The sequence below is a fragment of the Oncorhynchus kisutch genome, linkage group LG20 (genome assembly GCF_002021735.2).
Source record: "Oncorhynchus kisutch isolate 150728-3 linkage group LG20, Okis_V2, whole genome shotgun sequence".
NCBI classification, from domain to species: Eukaryota; Metazoa; Chordata; class Actinopteri; order Salmoniformes; family Salmonidae; genus Oncorhynchus; species Oncorhynchus kisutch.
The window spans coordinates 41,806,321-41,832,199 of NC_034193.2; the positions used below are offsets into that span (position 1 = coordinate 41,806,321).

Below are 25,879 nucleotides of genomic sequence, written 5' to 3' on the forward strand. Positions count from 1 at the left end.
AGCAACATGATAACACACACCTCATGCACAAATACATCTAATATCAAATCAAGAATTTATGTTTCTCACAAAGATACATTTCCAAACTACATATCGGTTTTCATTCACAAAATGTAACCATTGCATAAATGGCCACATCAAACATTCTCTCTTATCTTAGCTACAATAAGAATGTAAGTATGCATTTTCTTGATCTACTTCATATATCTGACGCCAACATTCAGTGAACCTGCCTAACTCTGTCAGCAGGAAGAGGGTGACTTCCAGAATTGATATTGTATGACAAATAAAGGCAGGACTTCACAGTGCACCAGAACAAGCAGCTTTTATGTATAAATCAGGATTTCCTCAGAAGTCTTTTTATAGTGTAATTCCACCCTTCGCCATTCTAAATTAGCTAGAGGCACAGTCTCAATCTTTGATATGTCCATGTAATCGGCTATTTGGGGAAAATGTCCCAACCATAATAAAATATGACCTTTTGACACAATCCATCTGAGGTATAAATCAGTTCATATAAACATTACAACATGTACAAAAGAACATTCAATTCAACCTGGATCATAACTTTACACCAGTAGCACTGTATCAGTGCAGCAGTTGTGACAGATTCATTATTTGGGTCCAGGTCATAGAGGAGCACGTGGCTGAGCAGCAGTAGCAGCAGTAGCAGCATCTCCCTTGCTCTCTCCCCTCTCTCTGAAGTAGTTCCTCTGTTCATTGACACCTCTTTGCAGCAGGGCTAGGTTCACCCCATCCACACAGTTCAGCACGCGGGCGTGGACCATCACACCATCACCTCCTGTGAAGAGATAGGTAAGTGGGTTTTGTTAGAGTTGCGTCTTTCGAATCCGGTATCAGGCAGAAAAAAAGTCACAATCTGTCGTTAATTATCTTTAATTAGATTCAAGCAATAAATGGTAAATGCAATTTTTGTATATGGGCTCTCTGTCCCACCTCGCAGGGCAAACAGAGAACTGACAGGATGTACGTAAACAGTTGTTCTTATACTGTGATTGGCCAACCGACGAGTTGGAACTATGTCTATCACAGTGGAGGCTGAGTGTGGTTTAGACTTTGCTCAGCCTATCGCAGGCGCTCAGACTAGTCCTAGCCTCTTGGAGTTCACCCTCTGTCGATGTATAGATTCTCACTGTTCTGGTATCACACCCTAGTTGTAACAGTTGCTCAGTTCCTGCTATTGTGTTGTTCAGTATATTTCCATCTCAGTTAAACCTCGTGATGACCACCCCTCCTTATACCTGATTAACCACAACTTTGTAACATGCAGCAAGTCACACCATGTCACACACACACAGACAGGCAAGGCAAATGTAGCAAACAGTACACCGCTTTGCAACATGTATGAGGATTCTGTGTTATGCACTATAGCCCGTTACCATATATGTGATTGAATATTATCTGCTGTTGGCTTGTGTGGATGTATGTATGTGTTATGCAACATAGCTGACTTGAAACATTATTAAGAGTTTCAGGGCCATGGGCCTTTCTCATGATGGAAAAATACAGAATAACATGAAGACAGGCACTGTGCAATGAGTTGGGGGGGCACATTCAGAACATAGTGTTGCGAGAACAAACAGTCTTTTGTTAGATAACCGGAGCCAGGTGCGAGATAACGGTATCGAGCATGAGCGCATAGATATTCTTCACAGCAACAGTTACATCTATCAATTGAAGCGCTTAGGGGGCTGGGACCAGCCTCTGCGCCAACAATCAACGATAGGCTGGGTGAGTCTAAACCACGCCCAGTCTCTACTCTGACAGGCCGGCTCAGAAGCAGGAACTATTTCTGTCAGGGTACATTTATAATATCTTTGTCAAGAACAAGTCAGTTCTCTGTTTTGCCCTGCGAGGTGGGACAGAGAGCCCGTATATACGAAAATAGCATTTACCACTTATTGCTTAGCTAATAAAAAATACATAGCATACAATCTGTGACTCATTGTCATATTTAACCTGATACCAGATTCGAATTAACGCAACTCTAACACATGCAAGTCACACCATGATACTCAGTTCTTGTCACACACACACACACAGATAAAGACAAAGCAGCTGTTGTTCAAACAATTAAATCTGGTAGTGGGTTGTAAATGCATATAAGTAATATGGTAGTGGGTTGTAAATGCATATAAGTAATATGGTAGTGGGTTGTAAATGCATATAAGTAATATGGTAGTGGGTTGTAAATGCATATAAGTAATATGGTAGTGGGTTGAAAATGCATTAATCCTAAATCCTTACAATTTTGGGAGTTGCAAAGCATATAAACCAAATAAAAACCCAATCTTACCCTCTGCTTTTTCAATCTCGCCCAGAACTATGTACTGGGCTCCAATGATGGGGTCAAAGGGTTCAACAAATGTAGTCTGAACAACAACTTGGTGCTGTCTTGCTGCATGCTGGATAGACAGTGTAGCCTTCGATTCCTCTGGTTGGTAACTCACTAATCTAGAAAATGAACTAGTCTGTTAGCCAGCCATGCAATCCAAAATGGATAACAAATCATTTTTAAAAACTACGATTATCCATGGTGTGTTAAAGATCGTACCAGAGGAGGCTGCTGACGGAAGAACGGCTCATAATAATGGCCGGAACGGAGCGAATGGCATCGAACACCTGGAAACCTTTCGGTTCATGTATTTGACACCATTCCACTGACTCAATCCAGTAATAACCACGAACCCTTTCTTAATAACAATTAAGGTGCCAGCAACCTCCTGCGGTAGACACTCCTCACCTTCCAAATGTTCTCACTGAATCTCCCTCCTTGACTGCACCAGTTGACAAGTTGACTTCCCAAAGGAAATGAAAGACTGCAGGTGCTGGAAGCATCTTCTCAATAAGTTATCAAAGGGTAAAATAGGCAAAATACTATAAAGATGCCAGATGGCTGTTTTGTCAGTTCAAGGCAGTAATGTTTCACAACGTCACATAACGTGATGTTTTTTTACGCGCCCCCTTTCTAGCCAATTCAGGAAGTCGTCGATTACTATTCAGGCTCCGGTTATTGCACTGCTGATCTTGGTTCGTGCAGTCCTAAGATTACACAACTCACATTTTATCGCCACACGCAACGTCGTCTTTTGCAAGGGAAAATATCATTTATTTCGCCATGAATCCTGACATAACCAGAGAGCGTGAGAACGCTACATTTGACGTGGAGAAACTCACACATATTCTGGACGGAGACATCGAGAAGACCAAAAGAAGAAGAGAAATTGGTAAGGTTGGAATGACTTGTACTGTGTCTCGTATGTGTAGCCTAGCTTTGCTCGCGAGGTTAAAGCACCACGAAACACGTGTAAACAAAACATTGAACTAGCCGCTAGCTAGCTAGCTTCATAACTAGCTAGCTGACCTACATTGGCGAAGGTTGGTTATGCATAGCCTAGGCAACCGATAGTGGTCGCTATATCTGCACGGCCTCTTAGCCTGCTGCCTAGGCTAGGTTAGACAGTTGTTTATCTATCTGTTGTACTGGGCTCCAATGATGGGGTCAACAGTGGTTCTAACCCGTCAGCTGTTTTATCATTGTGAGCCAATGACAAGATTAAGGCCACTTTTTGCATTCATGTGTAACTTGTGCATGCCGTTTTGTATAAACAAGGCTCTGATTTGTGTAATGCCAGATAACATAGCCAGCTTGTAGCAACCTTGCTAGCTAGGGCTGGGCGATATATGGAGTTTTTTCTTTCTCGGTATATTCGAGTTGATGTTTTAGCGCTATTTGGAAAATGCCTGTATCGCAAGAATCGAGGTTCCGTTATGACGTTGTTGCATTTGTAAAACGTTACATCTCACTGACTCTTGGTCAGCCCAATGTCGAATCATGTCCCAATTGCGTGACAACACGTGCACAGAGGTTATCCACCAATCACAACCCTGGACAGCCTTTCACAAATTGTAACAACGCCGGAGAAGTGTCAAGGTATGAGTTCCACCAACATGGAAAGTGAGGAAGGGCAGCGATATTGATTTTCTCGGTAGTATGGAAGTGGTTCGGGTTCAAGAGGTCTGATGTTAAGCAAACGAATGTCCTGTGCAAAATGTGTCGGAAGACAATTGCTACGAAAAGCAGAAGTACAATCAACCCCTTCCACCACCTGTAACTGAAACTACGCAATGCCGATTCCAGTCAGTCGATTCCCAAAACGTCTGCTAAAAGACAAACTACCATAGCCGCATCCTTTTCAAACGTAATCACTTATGACAATAAACGTTTGGGGTGGAAGGAGATAATGGATGCAGTGACCTATTACATAGTGAAAGATATGGTTCCAATCTTTTAAAGTAGAAAAGCCAGGCTTCAGTTACAGGTACAGAACATAAGTTTGTATTTAACTAATAGTTAGTTTTTTGTACACTGCTACCTGCGAAAGAGTCGCAGAGAAGCATGCTAGTGTTTCTTATTTTTCCACCACAGCCAATCTATGGTCTTGCTGCGGCGATTCCCTGATCCACATCTACACAGACTGGCACCATTCTGTATACTTCTGGCCCTTCCTTGGACACTGTGCTGTCTAACCTCCAAACAAGCTTCAATGCCATACAACACTCCTTCAGTGGCCTCCAACTGCTCTTAAATGCTAGTAAAACCAAATGCACTTTTCAACCGTTCGCTGCCCGCACCCGCACGCCCGACTAGTATCACCACCCAGGATGGTTCCGACCTAGAATATGTGGACATCTATAAGTACCTAGGTGTCTGGCTAGACTATAAACTCTCCTTCCAGACTCGTATCAAACATCTCCAATCTAAAATCAAATCTAGAGTCGACTTTCTATTTCGCAACAAAGCCTCCTTCACTCACGTAGCCAAACTTACCCTAGTAAAACTGACTATCCTACCGATCCTCGACTTCGGCAATGTCATCTACAAAATAGCTTCCAATACTCTACTCGGCAAACTGGATGCAGTTTATCACAGTGCCATCCGTTTTGTTACTAAAGCACCTTATACCACCCACCACTGCGACCTGTATGCTCTTGTCGGCTGGCCCTCGCTACATATTTGTCGCCAGACCCACTGGCTCCAGGTCATCTACAAGTCCATGCTAGGTAAAGCTCCGCCTTATCTCAGTTCACTGGTCACGATGGCAACACCCACCCGTAGCACGCGCTCGAGCAGGTGTATCTCGCTGGTCATCCCTAAAGCCGACACCTCATTTGACCGCCTTTCCTTCCAGTTCTCTGCTGCCTGTGACTGGAACGAATTGCAAAAATCGCTGAAGTTGGAGACTTTTATCTCCCTCACCATTTTAAACATCTGCTATCTAAGCAGCTAACCGATCGTTGCAGCTGTACATAGTCCATCTGTAAATAGCCCACCCAATTTACCTACCTCATCCCCATACTGTTTTTATTTATTTACTTTTCTGCTCTTTTGCACACCAGTATCTCTACCTGCACATGACCATCTGATCATTTATCACTCCAGTGTTAATCTGCTAAATTGTAATTATTCGCCTACCTCCTCATGCCTTTTGCACACAATGTATATAGACTCTTTTTTTTTTTTTTTCCTACTGTGTTATTGAATTGTTTATTGTTTACTCCATGTGTAACTCTGTGTTGTCCGTTCACACTGCTATGCTTTATCTTGGCCAGGTCGCAGTTGTAAATGAGAACTTGTTCTCAACTAGCCTACCTGGTTAAATAAAGGTGAAATAAAATTTAAAAAATGGTCGGGCAGGGGTGTATTATGTTGCAGATAGAAATGTAGCTAATGATATTGGATACATTTATTTATCCAATGGTAATACTACACAATTTGTACATAATGGTCGACCTCGTCTCGCATGGCCACCCTTCCAAAATCCAATTTTGTGTGAGAAGTCTGGGGTTTCTGACGCTGTTTACCATGATGTCTTAATCTTCTCTTATCCCCCACAGAGTCACTGGTGATCAGTGACCCAGACTTCCAAAGTGAGGACCTCAACTTCCTGTCCAGGAGCGAGCGATACGATGCCGCCGTGAAGAAGAGTGCCCACATGATCCTGAAGCTCAGAGAGTATGGGATCTCAGACCCTGAGGAAATCTACTGCTACAAGAGGTAAGGCTGGGACACAGACCCAGACCAGCTACCTGCTATGGGTGGCAGGTAGCCTAGCGGCTAAGAGCGTTGGGCCAGTAACCGAAAGGTTGCTGGTTCGAATCCCGAAATATGGCAGTATGCCCTTATTGCTCCTGTACGTCGCTCTGGATAAAAGAGTCTGTTAGATGACATCAGTGTAAATGCTATGGACCTGCACATCACAATTAGAAATGTGAAAGTAGATATAGGGTTTTGTCCATTGAGTTGTCTTCCTGTTAGGTGTAGTGACCGATGCGGGTGAAAGTAATGAAAGGTGAGGAATTGAAGATCATTTGGGCTAGTTTTGTTATTTACAAGCAGGATTTGGTTTCAATGGACTGTGTGAAGTCTAAGGGTTTGGGATGATCAAAGCATATGTCATACTTCCCGGTATCCTCCAGTCACCACTCCTTCACACATTTCATGTTTTTTCATTTTTTCTTAACATTTCACAGAAAGTGCTAATGCTGAGCACAGCGTGACAAACATCGGACGAGGTTTCTCATGCTTGTTTTGAGGTTTGAAGTGCAGATGGCTGTATCGATGCTGCTTTGGGGACACTGAAGCAAAACACCGCATTTGCTGAAATGACACAAACCGTCTTTAAGCCTTTCACCAATATGCTAAAGTCTTCTTCACATCCCATGCTAATGTATTGCCGGCTATTAGCCCCACGATTAATTGCGTTGTTTTCTTATGAGGATTTTTTGTATCTTCCTGATCAAAGTCTGTATTTTTATATATCTCCAATGTTTGATATATGGTGAAGCAATAGGACTGTTACGGTGACAAACATTGGATATAGATATAGTGTTGCCAATGGGGCAAGACCCTGGCACACTGCCGTGTGGCTATAAAGGTTTGTGTATGTGTTAGGGATGTGCACGCTTATTACAATATCTGAACATTAGTATTATAATACTTGTAAGTATCATTTTTAGCGAGGGGGGGGGGGGGTAATTATTTTATAATCAAGTTTTGTCACATGCACAAGTACAGTGAAATGCTTAACTTGAGAGCTCTACCCAACAGTGCAGTAATAGTACAAAAATAAACACAACCTGTAAAGTATTAGTCCCATGGTTAATGGGATGAAATAAAATATCCTAGAAAATGTTCATGCTCACAAAAAGCTAATTTCTCTCAAATATTGCGAACAAATTTGCTTACATACCTGTTAGTGAGCATTTCTCCTTTTCCAAGATAATCCATCCACCTGACAGGTGTTGTATATCAAGAAACTGATTAAACAGCATGATCATTACACAGGTGCACCTTGTACTGGGGACAATAAAAGACCACTCTAAAATCTGCTGTCTTGTCACACAACACAATGCCACAGGGAGAATGCAATTGGCATGCTGACTGCAGAGATTTCCACCAGAGAGTATGGCATCGTGTGGGCGAGCGGTTTGCTGATGTCAACGTTGTGAACAGAGTGACCCGCGGTGGGGTTATGGTATGGGCAGGCATAAGCTATGGACAACCAACACAATTGCATTTTATGGATGGCAAATTGCATGCACAGAGATACCGTGATAAGGTTCTGAGGCCCATTATCGTGCCATTAATCCGCTGCCATCACATGTTTCAGCATGAGAATGCACAGCCCCATGTCGCAAGGATCTGTACACAATTCCTTGAATCTGAAAATGTCCCAGTTCTTCCATGGCCTGCAAACACTCCAGACATGTCACCCATTGAGCATGTTTGGGATGCTCTGGGTTGACGTGTACAACAGCGGATTCCAGTGTCCGCCAATATCCAGCAACATCTTTTTAACTCTCATTTTAGTTCTTGTGTGGTTTTTATTCTGTTATCTCTATCACTGCATTGTTGGGAAAGAGCTCTCAAAGAATTTCATTGTACTGTTCTATGCCCTTTTTATCCTGTGCACGTGGTGATTTAAACGTAACTTGAAACTATACTGAACAAAAATATAAATGCAACATGCAACAACAAGATTTTACTGAGCTACAGTTCATATAAAGAAATCAGTCAATTGAAATCAACTTTTAGGCCCTAATCTATGGATTTCACATGGCTGGGAATACAGATAAGAATCTGTTGGTCACTAATACCTATAAATTAGGGCCATTGATCAGAAAACCAGTCAGTATCTGGTGTGACCACAATTTGCCTCATGCAGCGCGACACATCTCCTTCGCATAGAGTTGATTGTGGCCTGTGGAATGTTGTCCCACTCCTCTTCAATGGCTGTACGAAGTTGTTGGATATTGGCAGGAACTAGAACATGTGGTCGTACACAGATCCAGAGCATCCCAAATATGCTCAATGGGTGACATGTCTGAGTATGAATTGTGTACAGATATTTGCGACATGGGTCCTTGGATTATCGTGCTGAAACGTGAGATGATGCCGTCGACTGAATAGCACGACAATGGGCCTCAGGATCTCGTCACGGGATCTCTGTGCATTCAAATTGCCATTGATAAAATGCAGTTGTGTTCGTTGTTCATAGCTTATGTCTGCCCATACCATAACCCCACCTCCACCATGGGGTACTCTGTTCACAACGTTGACATCGGCAAACCGAGGCTGGCTGGTGAGGCTGTTTGGACTTTGCCAAATGCTCTAAAATGACGTTGGAGGTGGCTTATGGTAGATAAATTAACATAAATATATGTTAATATATAGGTGGACATTCCTGCAGTCAGCTTGCCAATTGCACGCTCTGTCAAACCATCTGTGGCATTGTGACAATGACAATACTGCAAATTCTAGAATGGCCTTTTATTGTCCCCAATTTATCCATGCACCTGTGTAATGATCATGCTGTTGTAATCAGCTTTTATTGTATAATAAAGACAATCACCCAGCTGGAAAACAATAATGGTCTGACTAGGCAATATTTTTATTAGCCATCTTCCTCAGTCTGCTCCCTCCATTCTGATCACACACAAGGCTCCTCAGCTGCAGCAATAGAGCGCCAGACTCTCTCCCTCGCTTAGCAGTGCTCGGCTTTAAAAAATGTATATCGAATATCCAGATATCCGACAAATTCCTAATACTATTCGAATCGTGAAATTATTTCAAAACCCCATCCCTAGTATGTGTGAGTCATGGAGTACTGTTGCAGGACAGCACCATCTGTCTAGGCAGAGCAAAGGTCACATCAAGATTAAAACTCTGTCACAGGCTACGCTATGTCCTACCCTTTCACTTATAAAAACTGCCAATTCACCTCAAATATGTTTAGCCTTAAATAGCCCAAGTCAAGTATAAAAGTCAGACATTAGTTACATATTAAAGGCCTCAGCCAGGAGCCTATTTTCTCTTTGTAAGTCTCATTTGATAACATCTATTTCTCAATATGACAATGATGATGAGCAAATTGAAATGGGCAAATCGGAGCACATTTTGTAGTGAAACTAAAGGGATTGGGTTTGTCCAATGTCAATTTTTTTTCTAGTGTTAGAGATTCTCCAGTACTTCTGTATACTTTTTAGCCGGTACTTCTGTATACTTTTTAGCCGGTACTTCTGTATACTTTTTAGCCGGTACTTCTGTATACTTTTTAGCCGGTACTTCTGTATACTTTTTAGCCGGTACTTCTGTATACTTTTTAGCCGGTACTTCTGTATACTTTTTAGCCGGTACTTCTGTATACTTTTTAGCCGGTACTTCTGTATACTTTTTAGCCGGTACTTCTGTATACTTTTTAGCCGGTACTTCTGTATACTTTTTAGCCGGTACTTCTGTATACTTTTTAGCCGGTACTTCTGTATACTTTTTAGCCAGTACTTCTGAAAGTAGTGCTCACGAGCCAAAAGTAAACCCCCAGAAATGGTGTACTATGTCACATGTGCACCACATTATTGCTCTCTGTCACTCTACCGTGTGTTGTGTGCGCACGTCTTGCGAGCTGTCACTCAAATGGTGAGGAGCTGAAGCTCATTGGTTAGAACTCTAATTGCTAGGGGGCTGGCCCATGTGGGGTAAAATGGCACTGCACAGCTTCATGTAGACCGTTGCATTCAAACTAGGGATTTCGTGGCTAATTGAGGTAAAAACCATAGTTCTGATAATATATTATGCATGTAGAGTTGAAGTCAGAAGTTTACATCCACTTAGGTTGGAGTCATTAAAACTAGTTTTTCAACCACTCCACACATTTCTTGTTAATTAACAAACTATAGTTTTGGCAAGTCAGTTAGGACATCTACTTTGTGCATGACACAAGTCATTTTTCCAATTGTTGTTTACAGACAGATTAATGAACTTATAATTCACTATCACAATTCCAGTGCGTCAGAAGTTTACATGCACTAAGTTGACTGTGCCTTGAAAAACAGTTTGGAAAATACCAGAAAATGATGTCATGGCTTTAGAAGCTTCTGATAGGCTAATTGACATAATTTGAGTCAATTGGAGGTGTACCTGTGGATGTATTTCAAGGCCTACCTTCAAACTCAGTGCCTCTTTGCTTGACATCATGGGAAAATTAAAAGAAATCAGCCAAGACCTCAGAAAAAAATGGTGGACCTCCACAAGTCTGGTTCATCCTTGAGAGCAATTTCCAAACGTCTGAAGGTACCAGGTTCATCTGTACAAACAATAGTACGCAAGTATAAACACCATGGGACCACACAGCCGTCATACAGCTCAGGAAGGAGATGCGTTCTGTCTCCTAGAGATTAATGTACTTTGGTGCGAAAAGTGCAAATCAATCCCAGAACAACGGCAAAGGACCTTGTGAAGATGCTGGAGGAAACAGGTACAAAAGTATCTATATCCACAGTAAAACGAGTCCTATATCGACATAACCTGAAATCCCACTAAGCAAGGAAGAAGCCACTGCTCCAAAACCGCCATAAATTAACCAGACTACAGTTTGCAACTGCACATGGAGACAAAGATGATACTTTTTGGAGAAATGTCCTCTGGTCTGATGAAACAAAAATAGAACTGTTTGGCCATAATGACCATCATGTTTGGAGGGAAAAGGGGGATGCTTGCAAGCCGAAGAACCGTGAAGCACGGGGGTGACCGCATCATGTTGTGGAGGTGCTTTGCTGCAGGAGGGACTGGTGCACTTCACAAAATAGATGGCATCTTAAGGCAGGAAAATTGTGAATATATTGAAGCAACATCTCAAGACATCAGTCAGGAAGTTAAAACTTGGTCGCAAATGGGTCTACTAAATGGACAATGACCCCAAGCATACCTCCAATGTTGTGGCAAAATGGCTTAAGGACAACAAAGTCATGGTATTGGAGTGGCCATCACAATGCCCTGACCTCAATCCTATAGAAAATGTGTGTGCCGAACTGAAAAGGTGTGTGCAAGCAAGGAGGCCTACAAACCTGACTCAGTTACACCAGCTCTGTCAGGAGGAATGGGCCAAAATTCACCCAACGTATTGTGGGAAGCTTGTGGAAGGCTACACAAAACATTTGACCCAAGTTAAACAATTTAAAGGCAATGCTACCAAATACTAATTGAGTGTATGTAAAATTCTGACCCACTGGGAATGCAATTAAATAAATAAAAGCTGAAATTAATCACTCTACTATTATTCTGACATTTCACATTCTTAAAATAAAGTGGTGATCTTCACTGACCTAAGACAGGGAATGTTTGCAAGGATTAAATGTCAGGAATTGTGAAACTGAGTTAAAATGTATTTGGCTAAGGTGTATGTAAACTTCCGATTTCAACTGTATGAACTACACATTGACACATCTAGCCCAAAAGGGAAGGTTTAAAAAAAAAAAAACACACTTAGTGGTCTTCTAAGACCCAGAGCATGTATTTAAAGGGATACTGCAAGATTCTGTCAGTTAAGTGGTTTTCTACTTACCCAGAGTCAGAAACTCGTGGGTACTATTTTTAAGTCTGCGTGCAGTATGAAGGACATTACAGGTAGTTTTGCGAGCCAATGCTAACTACCGTTAGCGCAAAACTGGAAGTCTATAGGTACAGTAGCTTATGCTTGCGTACCTATAGACTTCCATGACTGATTCCCAGAATCTTGCAGAATCCCTTTAACAAATAAAAAGCCTTGCTTTTACAGTAAGGTCATGTTGACACTAGTGTCAACCCTAAACCTGGGACCTTTTTAGTAGGCGCGAAACACTTTTGAAATGGACAACTATAATGCACATTTTATTTTATTTTTTGAGTAAAATGACCACAAACCTGCTGAGTGGTCCCGCCCAGTCTGTCCATCCGTCAACCTGTGTGTCTGTCCCCCTCCCTCAGCGTGTTTCGGCGCCACCATCACGAGGCTCTGGGGCTCCACTTCGTCATGTTCCTCCCCACCCTGTACACCCAGTGTAACGAGCAGCAGTTGAAGAAGTGGGTCCCCCTGGCTGAGTCCTTCAAGGCCCTGGGCACCTACGCCCAGACAGAGTTGGGGCACGGTCAGTCCCCATACAGAGAATTTATAATAATGATACCGTAAAGGCACAATTTACACGACCATAAAGTGCTTGTGCAAGTGTTTTAACTAGCTAGCTAAGTATATGTTTGAATTATGGAAAGGATCACAGGGATGCTTAGGGATGGATAGTTGTCGATCCTTGACGTAGGATTTTTCCTTTATTGTTTTCTAATCATGGGGTGGACATTGTGATCAAAAGTGATTATTTGTAGGTGTTTGACAGATCACTGTAGTTGTTTGTGTAGACAAAATGTGCCCAGACTGTAGGCCTAACTCGATAGTTATTAGCTAAACTGAATAGCCAAAACATAATATGCTAGATTCAAAATGTCATGATTGCCGGTCTGTTTTTCGAGTCCTCATAACCTGCCCAGTACCTTGGACAAAATAAACAATTGAAGGACAACAAAAAAAATCCTAACATTGCGCTTAAACAATATGAAAAAATCCATTCCCGTCTAGTTTTTAGTTTCATTCCATTCCTCAAACCCCTTTTATTTCCTCTCCTGCTGCTAGTAGTGGCCTATTATCCTAATGAATTGTTCCCAAGCTTATGTCAGTTAATTCTGATTGCTATTAAGTCTTGATTTTCCTCTACTCTCCATGTTCTCTGAATTGAGATTACTCATTACATATGATTAACACTGTATAATTTTGAGCTTTTTTTAAGCAAATGTCCTAACATTCTGAATTGTGCATTTGATTGGATGGATGTAGGCCTAATTTTTTGGCTGTTTGTGTATTTATAGCTTGGATGAATGAATATAGGCCTAACAATTTGTTCTTGTCTGTCGAAGTCTCAACTGATAGAGAAGACGCACTGTGTCCTGCCAAAGGACATGCAGTGTGATTTGAGTTTCAGATCCCTGAATATTCCATTGTTAATCTGAAAGCAGAGATCTGTGCGATGTAAGACAATTTTTGGCCATGCCAGATGTCTCTTGTTGCCAACGTTTCACTTCTATGACGCTGCGAAGTGGACATTATTCACGATTGTGTAACCATGGCATTTCCATGACAATACTACTCTAGGGAATGTCTAGGACTGGCTTTTCAGAATTTTCTGAAGGCCTTCTTTTTTTCAGAGTTCTGGTCTGGTTCACTTCTTCTCAGCAACTCACTAGCTAGGCTTCCATGAACTTTTCAAGTGATTTTCAAGTTTGCGTAGAAAATAGATTACTTTAGATAATTGCCTGCTGTCGTGCATTTTAATTTTCTTGTGTCAATAAAAACAGCTGGATTTAATGACCTTTAACCTCAACAACAAAAAATCTGAAAAACCATAGTGTTGAATAAAAATGTTGTGGTCAAAGTGTTAACCATTACCCAATTTAGGCAAATTGCACATTAAGAAATTGGGAACACTGTGTATGCCGTCCCACCTATCTGTTTCATGTCTCAGGTAGCCCGCGAAAGCCAGCATGAATAGAATGCAATAATTTACAAATATTTTCCATTTTCTAATAATTTGCATGTGCCAACGTATCGCCACTGGCCATGCCATGGTGAAACTTGCCAACCAGAAAAGCAAGGTGTAAGTAATTCAGGCCCTCTTGAAAGTCAGGATAATCCTATTTCTGCAAGGAAACATTTGTCTAGTTACGTTGACAGCGTCACATGCCCGTGTACCTTCAAATTTGTGACAATCGGCATTTATTCGAAAAACACTGGTTCCGTCATTTGTCGCAGTGAAGAAGGTTCGACAAAAGAAATATCCACCCATCGAACTTAATTTAAAAAATGTTGCTGATCTTTAGAAAACGTCTCCTATCTATTAATAATAATTAGGTGGGTGCTTAGGTTTGTCCTATTACGTACATGTAAAAGTGTGTACGTATGTGTGAATTGGAAATTAGTTTTTATTTCACACTCCCTCCGACACCCTCAGAGAGTGGGATCCTGGCCAGGGATCAGTTATTATTGACAGCTGCCCTGGAGCAAAAGTGCCTTGCTCAAGGGCACATTGGCAGATTTGTTTCACCTATACGGCTCGGGGATTCGAACCCGTGACCTTTCGGTTATTGGCCCAACCGTCTTAACTGCTAGGCTACCTGCCGTCTCCGTAACATGTATCGCACAGATTTCTTTCGCAACTTTTGCTTTTGTCGAATAATCCTGTGTCAATGGAAAACTGCCTGTTGTCTTAACTGTAAATGCCCTTACAACTGCTTCACCCTTCCTTTATAAACTAAAGCAGGGGTAGGCATCCGTGATCCTGGAGTTTTGCAGGCACTTCATGTTTTTGATTTAACCAACCTGGAATACCAGATGTGTTGAATTTAGGCAATCACTGAATTATCTCAATTGGTCTTGTGTGGTGCGTACTTGGGAAAAAATCCTGCAGTCCCTGTGGCTCTCCAGGAACAGGGTTGCCTACCCTTGGACTAAAGCGTCTGCTTTAAAAATGCTAGTTGCACTGCACTAGTTGGTAGCATTAACCTTTTGTGACTAGGGGGCAGTATTTTCATTTTTGGAAAAATAATGTTCCCGTAGTAAACTGCACTAGTTGGTAGCATTAACATAGACAGATTTATTGGTTGTCACACATTTGACATTATAGGGTTGTGTTCATTAGGCCATGCAATTAACTTTTACAATGGAAAACTAAATTGGCCATTTCTCAATGGAGCAAGTCCAGTTTGTCTCTTCTTTTGTCCGTTTAATGAACACGTCCCAGAGTTTGCATCACAATTCATTTGGAATTGAAAAAGTTTTTTTCAGTGAAATGAGAGTACAGGTTACACTGCTTTTGGAAATGAACATTTCAGGCAAATAAATGAAGTTTTGCAACAATCATGCATGAGAAGGTTATTTTGAATGAATTAACTTATGATTCTAATCAGTTCTCCGCAGACAATTTGCATGACTAGCTCAGTTTAATTTTTTTAATTCTTGCACTTCCCCCCCCCCCATCCCTTCATCCATCCCTCAATCTATTCATCCATCCTCTCTGCCCCCAAAATGTTATTTACCAACACTTCTAATCTCCCATCTTTTCCAACCATTTCTTCACTGTCATGTCCCATTTATATGGCCTATTATTCTATGCCATAATTTGTTTTCTCCCTTGGCTATACCTTATTTTGCATGCTCTCCCCCAATGTCCTATCCTTCCTTTACCCTCTTCTCCCTTCAAACTACTCTCCTACCCCCTCCCCTTGCCACTTGGCGCTGCCCCAGCTGTGTGCACCGTGGGCGGGCGGAGCCCCTGGACCTCCACCTGGGAATGTTCCTGCCCACCCTGCTGAACCAGGCCAGTCCTGAGCAGATGGAGACATTCTTCATACCCGCCTGGAACCTGGAGATCATCGGCACCTACGCACAGACAGAGATGGGCCACGGTAAAATGCCAAACGAACCGTACCTGATCACCAACCACCGGTCACCCACATGCTCTGTGGAGTGGACAAGAGATGCATGCCCACCCTCTTCGACGTTTGAGTCGAGCCACCAGATAACTCTCCCACACTCGTTAGGGAATTTCTTAAAAACCGTCTCCCCAGACAGAAAGTTTGTGTTGTTAAAGATTCTGTTGGGGGTAGGTTCCTTGTTCCTTGTCAATCATTGGCTTATTGGTGAAATCAGCAATCAGATAATATCGTCTTTAAGTAAATCAATCCAACCTTTATTTATGCAATTGCAGGCAGAAGTTGACAATGGAAACAGACGACACCTACTCATGAGACCAAGCCCATGCAAATACAGTTATACAAACCTGCAGGAGAAAACAATAGTCCAGTGTTTTCTAAGGGCTCAGCAGTCATTTTCCATTCCCGTGTGGCTCACAGTGGTGTGTCTGACTGGTCTCTTATCTCTTTACTCCCCTGCAGGGTTCTGTGTCTATGCATCTGTTTTAGCCTTGAGGTGCTTTTTGACTGCAATAACACACATCTCTCAGACCGTTTCTTATGAGGCAGAGACTAGAAAAGAACCGTGGAACATTATTAAACCTTATTATGCAAATATATGCCGGGGCGGCAGGGTAGCCTAGTGGTTAGAGTGTTGGACTAGTAACCGGAAGGTTGCAAGTTCAAACCCCCGAGCTGACAAGGTACAAATCTGTCGTTCTGCCCCTGAACAGGCAGTTAACCCACTGTTCCTAGGCCGTCATTGAAAATAAGAATTTGTTCTTAACTGACTTGCCTGGTTAAATAAAGGTAAAATTAAATTTAAAAATATATATATATATTGCTAATCTGTGGTCCAGGACCCTATAAATGTAGTGGGGGAGGGTCTTATAGCCCTTCCCCTTCTATTAATACAACATAAGCATAATCAATTATAATACATCAATCATTTGGTGTAGCCCCTATCATGACCCCAAGGTGACCCCCACCATTTCAATGCAGCAATTTTAAAAAATCTCAATATCAAAATGTTTCTGGGTAACAGTTAATGTACCTTTAGTGTGGTTGTTTTCAATTAAAATGGTCAAAAATAAACAAAAATGGCTTCTTAGCAAAGAGCAATTTATCAAACAAGTATTTTGCTAGCACTGTCTGGGAGTGGTCTGAGTATGGAGGGGGAACTCAAAAAACTAGCTGTTATTGACAGAGATGTTTGGTACTAATTTACCACCTGATGATGTCACCAGGCATTCCAAAACTCCATCCCACCAAAACAGGATGACGTTTTAGGCAGTCTTTTCAAACCGCTCTTACACTAAAAGGGCATGATAATTTTCACAATTTCACAGTATTATTCCAACCTCCATAGTGTGGAGTTTTATTTATTTATATATATATATTTGTTTTTTTTGACTGCACTGGGCCTTTTTAAAAATGCTATTTAAAAAAATTGTAAAAAGGACATTTCACTCTTGCCTTTTACTCTGACTAAAACCACTAATACTGGCTGGCTTGGAGAGTGAGTGTTGTGGGCCGCACAGCTTCGCATGGCTTCCCTTTTGGAATATGCTCTGCCCCTGGTTCTCACACAGTCTTGTTGCCAGCCACGGTGAACGTCCATGCCCACTTCTAAAGCACCCTCGGTGACTTCCTTTCCCAAACAGGTACCTTCCACCGCCTCTGTCCCTTTTGTCCCCCTTACTGTGTTTGGAAGTATATTGAGTTTAAAGACGGACAACCTACGTCCTTCGCCACATGTATCTGCACCATATAAACGTAATAGGGCCGTCAAACGATTACAATAATGAATTGAGTTAGTGGTGTTAGTTGTAGGCATACTATGTTTGGATTGTAAAGGAAAGAAACTAAATAAATAAATAATCTGTTTCACCATAACAAAATGTTTCACCATAACACAAAAGTCACTAGACCATACAGCTGGCTATTAATGGTCTCAATGTTTTTTTTAAAGTAGGCCTACTCTCTCTTATCAATGTTCTTGGAAGTTTAACAGTTTCCCACATACACACTCGAGTACTGTTAACACTTAATTTGTTCCAATTTCGAATTGGAAGGTTGACTATAGGGGGGGGGGGGGGGGGGCTGGCTCTATGGATACAAAGAACATTTTAAACCTGTCCAACAATGTTATGAGTTCCACAGAAGACTAACAACAGCTCAGCCAGGTCTGCGTTAATGTAAAATATAATACAGCTATTAGATCTAGCTGAGGCTACTGATCCATGTTCTTCACGAACTAGTCACAAACTGCTGCTGCTAGTAGAACTGGGATCATTGCTTAAATCTTTTGACCTGAGAGATAAAACAGTAGCAAAATTAACAGCATAGAACATGTCGGGTTAACTTTGACAGCCCTAAACTGTACACATAATAGTTATGCAAATTGTAAGAAATAGATTGAATTTTCTTTTGGTTTTGATCTGTCAAACACCTACAAAGGTTTTCCCACTATAGAATAACTTTTTTTCCCAGGTGAGGGAACTGGTGAACAAAAAAATGTAGAAGACAAAGTATACCCACTAGACACAACAAATAATATATTTACTGCTGTGAGATAAAGTTTAAAGTGACTTTATTATTTGAGATTGATGTCTTGTCAGGTTTGCACTGCATAATATTTGAAAACATGAATGTGCTCCTGCCGTAACTTAGTGATAACTCTCTCTTTCTTTGGTTTTGTGTGTTGTGTGTTTGGGGGCCTTGATGTCTCTCTCGTTGCCTAGGCACCCACCTCAGGGGGCTTGAAACTACGGCAACGTATGACCCGGCCACCCAGGAGTTTGTCATGAACAGCCCGACCATCACCTCCATCAAGTGGTGGCCTGGGGGACGTGAGTACACGCACACACTTTAGCTTCAGGGCCCATACACATACAGTGCTTTTGGAAAGTATTCAGACCCCTTGACCTTTTCCACATTTTGTTAAGTTACAGCCTTATTCTAAAATGTCAATCTACACACAATACCCCGTAATGACAAAGCAAAAAAACATATTTTTTTAAATATCACATTTACGTAAGTATTCAGACCATTTAACTCAGTACTTTGTTGAAGCACCTTTTGGCAGTGATTACAGCCTCGAGTCTTCTTGGGTATGACGCTACAAGCTTGGCACCTGTATTTGGGGAGTTTCTCCCATTCTCTGCAGATCCTCTCAAGCTCTGTCAGGTTGGATGGGGAGCATTGCTGCACAGCTATTTTCAGGTCTCTCCAGAGCTGTTAGATCGGTTCAAGTCTGGGCTCTGGCTGGGGCACTCAAGGACATTCAGAGTCTTATCCTGCATTGTCTTGGCTGTGTGCTTAGGGTTATTGTCCTGTTGGAAGGTGAACCTTCACCCCAGTCTGAGGTCCTGAGCGCTCTGGAGCATGTTTTCATCAATGATCTCTCAGTACTTGGCTCCGTTCATCTTTGCCTCGATCCTGACAAGTCTCCGAGTCCCTGCTGCTGAACAACATCCCCACAGCATTATGCGGCCACTGCCATGCATCACCGTAGAGATGGTGCCAGGTTTCCTCCAGACGTAACGCTTGGAATTTAGGCCAAATAGTTCAATCTTGGTTTTATCAGATCAGAGAACCTCGGTTCTCTGATCTGATAAAAACAAATTTAGGGTCCTGGACCACAGATCTGACAAAACATCTTTGTTTTGTTTTGTTGTCACATGCACCAAAACCGGCAGGTGTAGTAGTAGACCTTACAGTGCCTCAGAGATGATTGTCCTTCTGTAAGGTTCTCCCATATCCACGGAAGAAATGTAGAGTTCTGTCAGAGTGACCATCGGTTTCCTGGTCACCTCCCTGACCAAGGCCCCCGATTGCTCAGTTTGGCCGGGCGGCCAGCTCTAGGAAGAGTCTTGGTGGTTCCAAACTTCTTCCATTTAAGAATGATGGAGGCCAATGCAGAAATATTTTTGTACCCTTCTCCAGATCTGTGCCTCGACACAATCCTGTCTCGGAGCTCTACGGACAATTCCTTCAACCTCATGGCTTGGTTTTTGCTCTGAGATGCATTGTCAACTGTGGAACTTTATATAGACAGGTGTGTGCCTTTCCAAATCATGTCCAATCAATTGAATTTACCACAGATGGACTCCAAGTTGTTGAAACATCTCAAGGATGATCAATGGAAACAGGAACGCTTCTGAGCTCAATTTCAAGTCTCATAGCAAAGGGTCTGAATACTCATGTAACCAAGGCATTTTATTTTTTTATTGCAAAAATGTCTAAACCTGTTTTCGCTTGGTCATTATGGGGTATTGTGTGTAGATTGCTGAGGATTGTTTTTTAAAATACATTTTAGAATAAGGCTGTAATGTAACATGTGGAAAGTGAAGGGGTCTGAGTACTTTCCGAATGCACTGTACAATCAAACCAATCCCCAGTTAAGTCTGTGAACTTAGCTTCTGAAGAAAACACATTCCACAACATTGCTAAACAAGATCAAACAATTTACTTCTGATTCTCATTGCAGTGTGGACTAGAGACTTAAACGACAGCCAAATTAGTTCAATAGAAATATTTTAATAGTGAGAATCTCTCGCTCTCTCGCTCCCCCCAGTGGGTAAGACGTCTAACCACGCCATAGTTCTGGCCCAGCTCCACACCCAGGGGAAGTGTCACGGTCTGCAGGCCTTCATCGTACCTCTCCGCAGTATGAACACACACATACCACTGCCAGGTACTGTACATACTGCTGTGCTTGTGTCAAAAAGAGTGTGTCTGGCTGTGTCCCTGTATGTAGCATTGGTGGTAGCCAACTGTCTAATGAACTCACTCTCATTCTCTCTCAGGTGTGGTGGTAGGGGACATAGGACCCAAGTTTGGCTTTGATGAGGTTGACAATGGTTACCTGAAATTGGAGAACGTACGAATTCCTCGCGACCACATGCTGATGAAATATGCAAAGGTGAGCGACTGGGCAGTTAAGCACATTTCAAGGAGACACTGTTCTTTGTTTCTGTTGGTTGATTCTAATACTGTCACCAAGCTTAGATTTTAAGGTATACTGTATGCATATTCCTCAGAGCGTGTATACTTACTACCTGGTTGTCCTAGAACTGTATACCACAGACCAGTGGCGGTAGGTGCCGTTTCAGATGAGGGAGGATGATTTAATTATTATAATATTTGTTTTAATGTATGAGCCTTACTTCTATTAAAGCATATTGGATGACTGTCATTCATATTCCATTCACCCAGCTCAATGTAACATCGATAGGTTTAGGCTACTACATGATACCCGACTTTTCCCTATACCCATCCTATGAATGAAAGTTCACAACATAGGTGGAGCTACATTTTTGTAATCAAGGTGACAGACAGTGACACATTCAATATCACCTTGCACACTCTTGCCTGCATCTGTTTGCTTCAGTTTAAGAAACATTTTTCAACAGAATCAGCAAAATGAATACACCACTGATCACACAAAAACAGCTCACTTTCATAGCAGCCACATAAAAACAGCATGATTACTTTGCTTATTGTATTCCTTCTCGCATACTAGTCTACATAGCTACTAGAACTAACAATTTAGTAAACCCGCTACAGTCATGCACTGCAGTCAGCGAGCAGTTTAGCAGTTAAACCGGGGCCCCAGTTGCAATAAATTAATAAAACCAAAAGCTTACCTTGACTTGGAAGAGTGCCAGTGTTTGATAGGATAGCCATAGCCAACTAGCTAACATAGAATATGTTTCTGTTTGAGCCGGGTGTTTGTTTGAGTAGGCTAAACTAGCTAACTGCATTAGCTAGCTAAGTGGAAAAAAATACAATGACATATAACTAGCTCTCTCTCTCTCTCTCTCTCTCCCACTCTCTCCGCCTTCATTAAAAATATATATTTGTTCAAAGCTGTTCAACTATTGTCTTACTTTGAGTCAATTACTCGCCACATTTTATGCAGTGCTAGCTAGCTGTAGCTTATGCTTTCAGTACTAGATTCATTATTTGATAGTTTGATTGGGTGGACAACATGTCAGTTCATGCTGCAAGTTGAAGTTGAAATAATTACTGTGTGAGTCTATGGAAGGGGGTGTGAACCATGAGCCTCCTGGGCTTTGTATTGAAGTCAATGTTCCCAGAGAAGGACAGAAACTAGCTGTCCTCCGGCTACACCATGGTGCTACCCTACAGAGTGCTGTTGCGCCTACATTCCAAAAAAGTGTGTTTTAATCAATTATTTGGTGACGTGAAGAGATTTATTATAGTTTCATTCTTTAAAAAATAAATAATAATATTCACTGAGGAGGATGGTCCTCCCATTCCTGCTATGAGGAGCCGCCGCTGCCACAGACAGTATGTATTCTCCCCACCAGGTGGAGGCAGATGGTACGTACGTGAAGCCTCCCAGTGCCAAGCTGACCTACGGCACCATGGTGTTCATCAGGTCCATGATCGTAGGGGAAGCGGGCCGCGCCCTCGCCAAGTCCTGCACCATCGCCATCCGCTACAGTTCCGTACGGCACCAGTCTGAGATACGCCCAGGGTCAGTTGTAGCTCTGGACACCAGGGTCATGTAAATTAGGTCAAACTGTAGCAAAAAGTTTTGAGACTGAAATCAAAATTCTTATTGTACAGATACTACTTTCCTGTGTTGGGTTTTGGTGTGTTTTCATCTGTTTGGTGCCAGCTGAAAACTGTTGTCCTGATTAAATAAGCAATAAAACTGGCCTTCTTTAGACTAGTTGAGTATCTGGACCATCAGCATTTGTGGGTTCGATTACAGGCTCAAAATGGCCAGAAACAAATAACTTTCTTCTGAAACTCGTCAGTCTATTCTTGTTCTGAGAAAGGAAGGCTATTCCATGAGAAATTGCCAAGAAACTGAAGATCTCACACAACGCTGTGTACTACTCTCTTCACAGAACAGAGCAAACTGGCTCTATCCAGAATAGTGGGAGGCCCCGGTGCACAACTGAGCAAGAGGACAAGTACATTAGTGTCTAGTTTGAGAAACGGATGCCTCACAAGTCCTCAACTGGCAGCTTCATTAAATAGTACCCGCAAAACACCAGTCTCAAGAGGTGACTCTGGGATGCTGGCCTTCTAGGCACAGGTTCCTCTGTCCAGGGTCTGTGTTCTTTTGCCCATCTTAATCTTTAATTTTTATTGGCCAGTCTGAGATATGGCTTTTTTTTTTGCAACTCTGCCTAGAAGTCCAGCATCCCAGAGTCTCCTCTATACTGTTGACGTTGAGACTGGTGTTTTGCGGGTACTATTTAATGAAGCTGCCAGTTGAGGACTTGTGAGGCGTCTGTTTCTCAAACTAGACACTCTAATGTACTTGTCCTCTTGCTCAGTTGTGCACCGGGGCCTCCCACTCATTCTATTCTGGATAGAGCCAGTTTGCGCTGTTCTGTGACGGGAGTAGTATACAGTGTTGTACAAGATCTTCAGTTCCTTGGCAAAAAGCCAAGGGGGGTGAATACTTTCGCAAGGCACTGTAAATAGTCAAAGGAATACAAAAATACTCACACATACTTGCGCACATCCATACACAACACTCTCAGACACAAACAAGAATAGAAAGCAAAGTACTACAACCCTTACCTTTTTAACAAAATCTATACTCTTATTCTAATTGTGTGAGAGCTGATGTAGGTAGATGTTACATAGAGTTTGGGTAGATATTAGGAATCATATATAAATAGCTGTATCTCAATGTTCTTCAAAGACTAACATATAAAAGATAGCGAACCATTAACCTTACATCTAAGTCTATATTCTTATTTTGTGGTTCCTCCAGAGAGCCGGAGCCCCAGATTATGGACTACCAGACCCAACAGTACAAGCTGTTCCCCCTGCTGGCTACAGCCTATGCCTACAAGTTTGTTGGTCAGTACATGAACCAGGTCTACCACCGTATCACTGGAGACATCAGCCAGGGAGACTTCAGTGAACTACCAGAGGTACTTACAGTAAATACTAGCCTGAAATCCAGAATCTGTTTTGCTAACATTCCACGCCTTGTACTCCATGTCTTGCTACACGATGAGTGCAATGATAGCTAAACAGACTGGCACCCAGGCTAAGTAAATACCCCCCCTGATATAGTACGTGATGAAAGAATGTCTGGCTATGGCCCAGAGTTTTTAGTATTTTCTTCCAAACCACGTGACCTGACCAGGGAAAATGGGAAAACACTCCACTCACTGAATAGTCTTGAAATGTTTCATCCATTTTAAGCAGCTGAAGTCTAATGGAGGTGTTTTGACAACAGTCTTTCGTCGGTGTTAATTCTTTAGTCTAAGACGTTGGAGGAGGGGAATGCTAAGCTGACATATGGAATTGTTTTAAGATGGTCATACTATGGATCATTTAGCTATTGGATTTTAAACAATTATTTGATTAAAATATTTAATTTGGCCTTTGCTACTAAAGCAGATAGAAACACATTGAATAACACATTCATAATGTGAAAAAGGACCGTCAAAAAATAAGTTATTTTTTAAATATATTTAACCCCTTTTTTTGGGTTGGCACAAAACGTCCTTCAAACTAAATTGTTTTTGCAGCCCAAACGGCCCAAACGGTTCCGACGCTACCACACATCGACGTTACAAACGAGTCTTCTGACACTTGTGGGGGTGGTAGAGCAAAACGGAGAACGTGTTTGTGAGAGTCGCCATTTTCCATAGAGTGGGTCGGACGCTAGAGACGTTTTCGTGAGAGAACCGGTTTTCAGGATGGTCTGACAAACACCGCTCTAGCTCTGAAAGTGAGACACTGGAGGATGCGGTGGATTGAGACCCATCCAATGCAAATAACATATCTCTAGCTTAAACTGACTTAAACTGATTTTTTATGTAACTTAGACTGGCGCACAGGTGCGTCAATCAACCCTCTAGGGAGTTAAACGAAAGATTCATATTAACAAATTACGTAATTGTACTGCTTTTTCTGTGCCAATATAACCCTGTGTACCCTGTGCCCATCCTCTACCATCCTGTGTCAATATAACTGTACCCTGTGCCCATCCTCTACCATCCTGTGTCAATATAACTGTACCCTGTGCCCATCCTCTACCATCCTGTGTCCATATAACTGTACCCATCCTCTACCATCCTGTGTCAATATAACTGTACCCTGTGCCCATCCTCTACCATCCTGTGTCAATATAACTGTACCCTGTGCCCATCCTCTACCATCCTGTGTCCATATAACTGTACCCATCCTCTACCATCCTGTGTCAATATAACTGTACCCTGTGCCCATCCTCTACCATCCTGTGTCCATATAACTGTACCCTGTGCCCATCCTCTACCATCCTGTGTCAATATAACTGTACCCTGTGCCCATCCTCTACCATCCTGTGTCCATATAACTGTACCCTGTGCCCATCCTCTACCATCCTGTGTCAATTTAACTGTACCCTGTGCCCATCCTCTACCATCCTGTGTCAATATAACTGTACCCTGTGCCCATCCTCTACCATCCTGTGTCCATATAACTGTACCCTGTGCCCATCCTCTACCATCCTGTGTCAATTTAACTGTACCCTGTGCCCATCCTCTACCATCCTGTGTCAATATAACTGTACCCTGTGCCCATCCTCTACCATCCTGTGTCAATATAATTGTATACCCCTGTGCCATCGTCTGACCTGTGCCCAGCTCCATGCCCTGTCCGCGGGCCTGAAGGCCTTCACCACGTGGACGGCCAGCGCGGGCATCGAGGTGTGTCGCATGGCGTGTGGCGGGCACGGCTACTCCCGCTGCAGCGCCCTCCCAGACATCTATGTTAACTTCGTGCCCACGTGCACCTACGAGGGAGAGAACACAGTCATGATGCTGCAGACCGCTAGGTAGGTACACACACACACACTTGCGCACGCACACATGCAGACGCAAACACCCCCACACACACACAGATATGAGACACACACACACACCCTTAAAGGACACATTCTTTCCTTGCTGAATCAAAAACCTCAGTCACATTCTACAGCTCACATAAACACACATTACGATGTAATCCAAAACGTGCAAGTCAGGGCACATAAGC

The 25,879-nt window shown here is 42.3% G+C and overlaps 2 protein-coding genes across 3 annotated transcripts in view; one reads left to right on the top strand and one right to left on the bottom strand.

Moving 5' to 3' along the window:
* Positions 1-36: 36 nt before the first annotated feature.
* Positions 37-2,883, bottom strand: ten1 (TEN1 subunit of CST complex). The gene is made up of 3 exons (XM_020454116.2): positions 2,765-2,883; positions 2,318-2,475; positions 37-802 (listed from the first exon to the last, which is right to left on the bottom strand). The coding sequence occupies exons 1-3, from the start codon at positions 2,857-2,859 to the stop codon at positions 630-632; spliced, it is 426 nt and encodes a 141-aa protein (XP_020309705.1). The 5' UTR covers positions 2,860-2,883; the 3' UTR covers positions 37-629.
* The window catches only part of LOC109865721 (peroxisomal acyl-coenzyme A oxidase 1), a 28,118-nt gene continuing 4,982 nt past the window's right edge, over positions 2,744-25,879 (top strand). The window contains exons 1-9 of one of the 2 annotated variants that reach the window (XM_020454113.2): positions 2,744-3,248; positions 5,920-6,079; positions 12,326-12,486; positions 18,598-18,705; positions 20,433-20,552; positions 20,665-20,780; positions 22,192-22,361; positions 23,622-23,784; positions 25,489-25,679. In XM_020454113.2, the coding sequence (XP_020309702.1) occupies positions 3,140-3,248; positions 5,920-6,079; positions 12,326-12,486; positions 18,598-18,705; positions 20,433-20,552; positions 20,665-20,780; positions 22,192-22,361; positions 23,622-23,784; positions 25,489-25,679 (1,298 nt within the window). In that variant the 5' untranslated portion in view covers positions 2,744-3,139. Of the gene's footprint in view, positions 3,249-5,919; positions 6,080-12,325; positions 12,487-15,686; positions 15,848-18,597; positions 18,706-20,432; positions 20,553-20,664; positions 20,781-22,191; positions 22,362-23,621; positions 23,785-25,488; positions 25,680-25,879 lie in introns of both variants that reach the window. The other variant, XM_020454115.2, reaches the window with a different exon arrangement.